An 8,688-nucleotide genomic window follows, 5' to 3' on the forward strand; every position below is an offset into this window, starting at 1 on the left:
ACAACAACATTATGACTTTAAAAAGAATATGTATATATTAAAATTTCATATGCCTTATTATAAGTTACAACCTTATATTGAGCTCAACACGAATCAAAATATTTTGAAAATATAATGATGTATAAAAAATTTTAATGGAAAAATTTAGTGAAATTATCATTTATCTGTGATCTTTTGTTACACCGAATTTGTTGAAAACCAGTGTAGCGTAAAAATGCCCGATTTTCTTTAATTTTTGTTTTGTTTTTAACGACATTTTTGAAACAACTGGAAAATTTCACCTCTCAAATGTATATATTCACTTTTCCACAGGAAAGATACTAAATATCAAACCTGTATAAAAACTAAAATTATTACTGTGAAATATACATATAATATTCATAATCAAATTTTGTTTTTAATTAATTGTTTATGTCCTTCAATCACTATCTACTCGTTTAAATAATAAATAAATAAAACCACAGGTGGCAAACCAATTGAATCTACAGTTTTATAAAAGTTGAATATATATTTTCTACTCCTCCGTTAAATATAGTTGAGTGACAAATTACTGCAGTATATTATTATAATGTTATACACACTAGTAACATACACACCAAAACTAATAATTGTGTCACGATAATCTATCTTACTAAATATTTTCTCTAATATTTTAGTATTAATTTTAAAATGATAGAAATTAAAATTCCAATTTTTAGCACCAAACGTCTACCAAAAATCAAAATTTTCATATTCATATTAATGACAATGAGTATATCGGCCGTGTTCATGATTTTTTTCAGAACAGTAAGTGTTTTTTAACAAAAAGAAAACCCTGAAAACCCCGTATTTTACTTAAGCAATAGCTGGATATCTCCACCAATATGTAAATTGTTTTTCAGCAGGACCTAATTCAAACCACCGGTGATACGTTTTGTAAGACACCACTAACGTCCTAAGTTCATTTTAATATTATAATATTATTAGTTTGTTTTACATCGTAAAAAATATAGGTGGTGAAAACAATTTTGGTAGTACAAGGTTAATGAGGCTGGAACAATTGTCTTACGGTGACAGAAACAAAAAGCAAATGTATTTTTTGCCGAAAGACTATAAGTACGTGATCACACCTTACAAACGGATTTTAATCCAAAACAGCATTGGCGCAGAACGGGAACTTCTCAAATTCGAACAGGGCGATTTCATTGGATGTCCCGTGAGTCAATGTTGGTTAACCTACAAATCACTGGGTTCGAATGTTGACGCGGTACTTTTCAGGGATTATTGCAAACGCCCTGAATATCGAAGGCCGCCCAATCAGGTAAACTGTGGCACTCAACAATCAGAAAACGATTCTGTTATACGTAATTTAAATTTTGCTTCTACTGAATATTTTAAGATTTACGTTCATAAACTATATATGACTAACTTTCTGGTCCAACAATCGAACGCTTAATAATCAAATTTTCTCTTTCTTTTCATCGTTTTCCGGCCATTGACAACATACCACCAAACTATTCTTCTCTATTCACCCCAATCTTCTACTGGTCTCTTTCAATGTAAATACTAAATTTATAGTAATTGTATAGACTTTTTTTCAGAATCTTCCCATGGCAACTGGACATACTTTTGAGTTTTTACCGATATGAGATTCTCTTAAATATAGTCTGGGCACGTTAAGAGTAGAACCAGTTAGCAAGGGAAAAATCGGCTTCAGATGGCGAAATGGTCATGTTCTTAAAACATGCGTAGGTCGTATAATTTACCTTACTCCTGAGCGACTAATATCTTATGACCTGTGCGTCCAACACAAGTGTTCTGAATGTATCAGTTTTCTTTTTAAGATATTTTTTATTATCTGCAGCATTTAAAAGAGTTCTTTTGATTAAGTCTTTTCCTTCAATATCCTGACTGGACATCGGCGTAGAAGAATAAAGGATGACGATTAAAGATATACTGGTTACACATAGAAACTATAGCGCGACTCAAAAAGTACGATTGAAAATGTTCTGACTACTAGCACTATCTAGTGGTCTCCCTCGACTTATTTTAACCACGTAAATCTATCAACCATGATAATTAAGTACTATAATTACTATTATATATTAAAACTACGATTGAAAATAAAACTTTAATTATGATTAAAACTGAACTACTTGTTGACTTCAAGATACCATAAGTCTATGAACAATAAGATGACTTTTGTATAGTAGACCACGTCATGAAATATCCAAATTAACATTTGGAATAGCTAAAGATGAAGAAGAAAAAAAATGGGAAGTAGCTTTAGGTGTAGTATTTAAAAAATCAAATCTGGTTTGTTCTAATCGTATTTATAAAGAAGACATAATTAATACATGGACGTTAGGTGAAGAAACAACCCCAATGTCAGTAAGCTATTATGTATAATTCAAACACCTATTAAAATATTGATATACGCCTATATTTGCTGTTTCTAAGGTATTATTCCGAGTAGAGTATAGGCGACATGCATTTGATATGAATGCTACACAAGCGCGCATGGTGGACAAAAATCTAAGTTTTGATAGGGATATATTATAGACGTACCTAGACATATAAATAAATGATTAATATAAACTAATGTATACAATTTTAAATTGGCTGTAGCCTGTAATATATTAATATTATTATGTTAACTCTGATTGATGATTTGGTATTTAAATATGAGTCAAAGTATAACTCTTTATTCAGGATTTAAAATTATTATTAGTAGTGGCTTTTCTGATAATGTCCAGAGTAAAGGAAAACTGTTGGTAAAAAGTCACCATGTGATAAACGTTAAAGAAATATTATTAGGAAACAAAAGTAAAATTAATAGCCATGTTATACGGCAAGCTTCAATTACGTTGCATCCATATCTAGTGAAACACGTAGTAAGTTTAATTTAGTCTTGAAAATTCATTGTAATATTTCTGATTTCATTAATATTCTGCTTAAATAAAATATAATAACTGTGTTCAAAATGCAGTTGGAGTGTAAGTTCTTGAATTATATAATAGGTTAATGGGTCTAACAGAGATGTTGTAGAAGCTGTATGTCAATGTCCAGCAAGCAGCAGGTATTGGAGGAAAATGCAAACATGTATATATGGAGTAACACATTACATAAATACAGAGAGTGGTCATTCTAAAACAAGTGATCGTTGCGAATGAACCCAAAATTTCAAAGGCAGGAAAAGAAAAATATTGTAATGGTAAAAGAATAGAAGAACTATTTTCACCTAATTCGATTAAGTTGACACAGTGCGCCCAACAAACACAATTCCTAATTTTATAACACCATCGTAGATCCAATGTATTCCTCTAGGAATTTTTCTCTTAAAAATGTACTCAATTTTACTCCACTTCACCAAGGTGCCATGTATCTGAGGTGGTTAGAAATAATAGGCAAATTAAGGTCATATTATATATCTGTACTTGCAGTTAATTAATACGGATCATAAACTTATAACTTTATAAGTTCGAAATCCTGATTTTTATTATTTTATAATTAAGTGCAAATATCCATTTTCAGATCATTATAAGGTGGCCAAAATACTTAAAAATATCATCCTAGTAAATATATTTTTGCTGTGTATAACTTCTTTATTCAAATTGCGAATTTCCTCTAATCAACTTATAAAAGTAATTAACTATTAAATTATTCAATTGAGTTATGGACATTGAACATAGACAGTATGATATTATTAATACAGCAATTTGATTAATACTGTATCACTTATCATTTTGTTATTTATTCTTTAGATTTGGATTTTACTCAACAATGAATTTCCGCATCATTCATCCTCCATAAAAAACGCGAACGTATTAAACTGGACAGCTAACAACCACTGCGACAGTGGTGTACTACATCTTTATGGTTACTTCATGAAAAATAATTTGCTTTTAGCTCGGGACGAAGAAAAAAATTACACTCTACACAAGACTAAGAAAGTAGCGTGGTTCGTCTCAAACTGCAATCCGAACAGCAACTATACGATATATTATGCAAACGCACTTGCAAAACACATTACGGTTGACGTGTACGGAGGCTGCGGGAAGAATAAATCTCCCAAAACAAAAGAGATGGAATGCTTTAAGATGCTCACAAATGATTATAAATTTTATTTGTCTTTTGAAAACTCGCATAGCGTTTATTATGTTACAGAAAAATTGTTAGTCAATGCATTGAGGTTAGTCCAATCGTTCAATAACTTATAATATTCTACAATGTGATCTTTTAAACAATCCTAACATAACCCTTATATTGTTAATCGTTCTCTCAGAAATCGCTATGTGCGTATGAGAAACTTTTGTAGTTAACAATCGATTCTCAGGTTACTATTATACCCATTAGTATACTACTTAGGTAAAAATTGAGTAATTAAGCCAATTTAATATGAGAGAATCTATTAATATTTAATTTAAATATTAGTAATGCTGATCTTCTATATACTTTTTTTCATTATTTTTGTTTTCACGGCTTTTATATATATTATTTTGGAACATGTGTTTGAATTAGTTTTCATTTTTAATCTCAATACACGTGAAAACGAAAATGACATGCATTTTGTATGTGAATAAATTGTGAATTGAGTTTTGAATGAAACGATTCGCAACTGTTAGTTGTTCGTCCCGATGATGTCGAGACCTCCCATATTTTCGGATTAAATTTAGATATTGTATCAATATAAACGGTTGTTAGAGAATTTTTTAGCCTCTCATTATCGAGATGGAAGAATCAACATATAAAAATATTCATTCGGATCATTAACCAGTGCAATCTATATGACGATATGTCCCTTAAGGCTTACGGATACAAAGATCATTTGGGCGGAATCTATAATGAATACACCTTTACATCAATAGTGTTTAAGCATCAAATAATATTTAGCAATAGTTTGATTTATAGATAATTTGCGATTTGTTACATAATATTAAAATTAGTAAAACATATTACTGCGTAGTAATGACGTGTTGCCGATCGTTATTGGGCTGAAACGGAGGGATTACGAATTGATGGTGCCGGAGAATTCATTCATTCACGTCGACAATTTCCAGTCACTAAAAGAGCTAGCCAACTATTTGCTCTTTTTAGACGAAAACCATCAACTGTGCAACGAATACTTACGAATAAGAGGCTCGGGCACGGTAATTCAGGATACCCGGTTTTACTGACGGTTTTGCGCGATGCTCCACGACACGAAACGTGTGCCCAGACACTACGAAGACTTCAACAAGTTGTGGAAAGGACTTGGCATATGCCAAAGTTGATAATATAATATTAAATAAATATAAACTTTTGTGCTTTGTGTTTAATGTATGTACGATATTACGATTTTTCTAAGTACCTATCATCGCAATAACTGTTCAATATTGTCATCGTAAAACTGGCAACGATGACTGCTTTTTGTGATCATAATTTGCGTTGAAGGTAAATTATATAATAATTGTATGTCAAGGCCACTAAAGACTGACTTGTATGACCTTTCAATGTTTAGGGGAAAGGGTAGAAAAAGGTTAGGTTATGAATTAATTTTTGTTAAAAGTTGAAAAAAGCGGGTAAGTGGATGTCGCTCTGCTGTAAATTAGGGGGTGGGGTGGACCTCTGACTAGGGTAGGTTAAATTTGAATGCAATGATAGGTATCATTGTATACGAAAAACGATTCTGAACGGAGATGATTTGTCAGTCTAGGATATATTATATTTAAATATTGTCATATATTCTATTTTGAAACAAATATATTATTTTTCAATTAGGACGCATTTTGAATAAGGCATGGTTAATCAATTTTTCCAAAAAACATTGCATGTAGTTATCATAATTCATAATACCATATATATTATTATAGATATACATAAACCTGATTTCATAAAAATTTAAAACTCAAACGGTCAAAACATTTTTCCTATAATGACGCTTCAAATTTTCTCTATAGCTATTTGAAGAAAAACTTATGTAAAACTTAGTGTTGAATTTTTTAACCTTAGATAAAAATACAAACAATTTTATGAATTTTGAACTACAAAATAATTTGCAAATATTCATGGTTTTGACGAATTTTTGTCAATATTTAAACTTAAAATGCTTATAAAAAAAAAATTGTGCCTATGTATTATTATAATTTTTTAATCACTATAAGAATAACTTATGAGAAACTTTGTATAAAATTTTCAAGTATTTTGATATGGCCAAAAAAATTTTATCGACACTTCAAAAAAAATGTTTCAGAAAAATTGAAAATTGAAAGTATTTAGAGTGATTAGCTTTTGAATTACAACTATATAAAAAAAATCGATTTGGTCAAAAACTGGTTTTGCGTAAAAATTCCTGTTTTTCTGTCATTTTTTTTTGTTTTTCTCGATTTTTTTGAAAACTGTTGGAAAATTTTTACTTTTGACCTCTATAATGCACCAAGGATATTCACTTTTACATCGGAGACCACCCCCAAAATTTGAAATTGAAGCATTATTTCGACTAGTTATGCTGTACACAAACACAAAAAAAAAAAACACACACATCATTGTAAAATCAATACATTCATCACTTCGTTCAGAATCTAAAATTTAACCAGCTTAAATAAATATGTAGGTAGATTTTTTTTTTATAGCATGTAAAATGTATCTTAAAAGTAAAGATGTAGGTAATTTGTTTTTTTTTTTTTTAATCAGACACTATATATTTTTTGTAATACTGTAGTCTGTACCTAATTATAAAATATAAATTAATAAGATTCTTTATATGGCTTGCCGCCTAATGATGGTTGTGAGGTAGACGCCCACTCCAAGTATTTCATTGGAAAAATTATGAAAGGACCAAAAACTATCCCCCCCTCCGCTAGAATTTATATTTTGGCTACATTCTTACTTGTGGGAATCTATGCCCCTAATTAAACCTCGTTTGACCATCTCTTTTTATCATTTTTTATTTAATTATTTCCAAAAAAATTAAAGATAGCCATTTTGTAGAGTTAATTTTTCTGAAAATATTTACGTTTCAAAATTTTGTTTTCATTAATTTCCTGATTTTTAATATTTTTTCTAGTTTTTAAGAAATAAATATGATTAAAAATGTATAAAGTATAACTATTAGGTTCACGGAAAGTATTCGGCCGGCCGCATGGGAATGCGCGCGGCGCGGCCGGTCACATGTTTGGTAATATTTGTGTTAAATAATTCGCAATTTTTCTCGAAACTAAAAAAAATATTAAAAATCAGGAAATTTATGAAAATAAGTTGAATCATTCATAAGCATTTGAAATTTTCGATCATTATTAGTTTTTTTAAAATTAATATCGATAAAACTTTATTTGTTTGGCAGAAAAGCTTGAAAATTTAATACAAGGCTCTTAACATATTGTTACAAAGCAGTTGAAAAATAAAAGAAATTCATAGTCAACATTTTTTTATAAGCATTCAAAGTTTGAATTTTGACAAAATACGTAAAAATCACGAAAATTCACAAATTATTTTAAGCTAGAAATTCATAAAAGTGTTTCTTTTTAAATCTAAGATTTGCAAATTTAATACAAGGTTCCTTACAAATTTGTCAATATTTATCACAAAAAAAATGTCCGCCGGAAATTCAAATTAAATTTTTATGAACATTTGAAATTTAAATTTTTACAATATTGGATTTTCACTTTTAGCGATTTCCTTATTTTGGTATAACTCTAAAACAAATAACCGCAGATATTTGAAATTTTGACTGAATGTTTATATAGGCATTTTCTATATTTGATAAAATTTAAAAAATATTTAAATTTGTTTTGAGCTGTTTACTGACATTTTAATTTTTCAACTTTTTTGGTTTTTTTTTCTATAAATAGCGATAAAAATTTATTTGTTGCAGGGTAGAAAAGCTTGAAAATTTAATAAAAGGCTCTTAACATATTTTTATAATAGTAGTTGAAAAATAAAATAAATACATAGTCACAATTTTTTTTTTATAAGAATTCAAAGTTTGAATTTTGACAACATACGTAAAAATCACAAAAATTCATAAATTATTTTATGCTAGAAATTCATAAAAAAATTTCCTTTTATATCTAAGAATTTAAAATTGTATATAAGGCTTCTAACATATTTTACAATAGCAGGTGAAAAATAAAAGAAATATATTGGCACAATTTTTTTTTTATAAGAATTCAAAGTTTGAATTTTGACAAAATACGTAAAAATCACGAAAATTCACAAATTATTTTAAGCTAGAAATTCATAAAAAATTTTCTTTTGAAATCTAAGATTTGAAATTTTTAATAATCTATAATATATCCTAGACAGATAAACCGTCTTCGCTCAGAATCGTTTTTCGTATACAATGAAATAATATCATTGGATTCAAATTTAATTCCATCTATTACAGTAACCCACTTGTAACCTACTGTACAGCAGAGCGACATCCATGACTTACCCGCTTTTTTTAAATATATAAACCTATTGGATAGCCATTCAGTATCATCCAGTTACATGTGGACTATCCCGATAATTAAATAACTTATCGCTTGTATATTATAGTTGTATCATTATAACAATCTTTATTTATAATATATAGTATAACTATTTTTTTTTGCTTAAAAGAAATTATACGTATATAAGTAAAAAGAAAATACCAGAAAGAAGAGAATGTAGTTCGGCATCAGATGAATATCTATCAAATAATATTTTTGCATTGAAATCCAAATACAGCAGATACCTTTAGTTCTTAGT

The 8,688-nt window shown here is 28.9% G+C and overlaps 1 protein-coding gene across 2 annotated transcripts; it reads left to right on the top strand.

Moving 5' to 3' along the window:
• Positions 1 to 563: 563 nt before the first annotated feature.
• LOC107162725 (core alpha-(1,3)-fucosyltransferase-like) lies at positions 564 to 5,301 on the top strand. 2 transcript variants are annotated; one of them, XM_089224437.1, is made up of 5 exons: positions 564 to 786; positions 882 to 915; positions 993 to 1,195; positions 3,744 to 4,171; positions 4,946 to 5,301. In XM_089224437.1, exons 1-5 carry the CDS (start codon positions 670 to 672, stop codon positions 5,154 to 5,156), a joined length of 993 nt encoding a protein of 330 aa, XP_089080563.1. In that variant the 5' UTR covers positions 564 to 669; the 3' UTR covers positions 5,157 to 5,301. The 2 variants fall into 2 exon arrangements, with proteins under 2 accessions (XP_089080563.1, XP_089080562.1); XM_089224436.1 differs by having other exon boundaries at positions 568 to 786; positions 993 to 1,300.
• Positions 5,302 to 8,688: the final 3,387 nt, after the last annotated feature.

The sequence above is a fragment of the Diuraphis noxia genome, unplaced genomic scaffold, assembly GCF_037042655.1.
Source record: "Diuraphis noxia isolate RWA-SAM2 unplaced genomic scaffold, SU_Dnox_SAM2 contig0003, whole genome shotgun sequence".
NCBI classification, from domain to species: Eukaryota; Metazoa; Arthropoda; class Insecta; order Hemiptera; family Aphididae; genus Diuraphis; species Diuraphis noxia.

What these genes read in the sequence shown, in the direction of transcription:
- LOC107162725 (XM_089224436.1), top strand. Translation starts at nt 670, where the DNA reads ATGATAGAAATTAAAATTCCAATTTTTAGCACCAAACGTCTACCAAAA. An exon ending in TCATGATTTTTTTCAGAACA is followed by an intron (nt 787 to 881) that starts GTAAGTGTTTTT and finishes ATTGTTTTTCAG; the next exon opens with CAGGACCTAATTCAAACCAC. An exon ending in AACCACCGGTGATACGTTTT is followed by an intron (nt 916 to 992) that starts GTAAGACACCAC and finishes TAAAAAATATAG; the next exon opens with GTGGTGAAAACAATTTTGGT.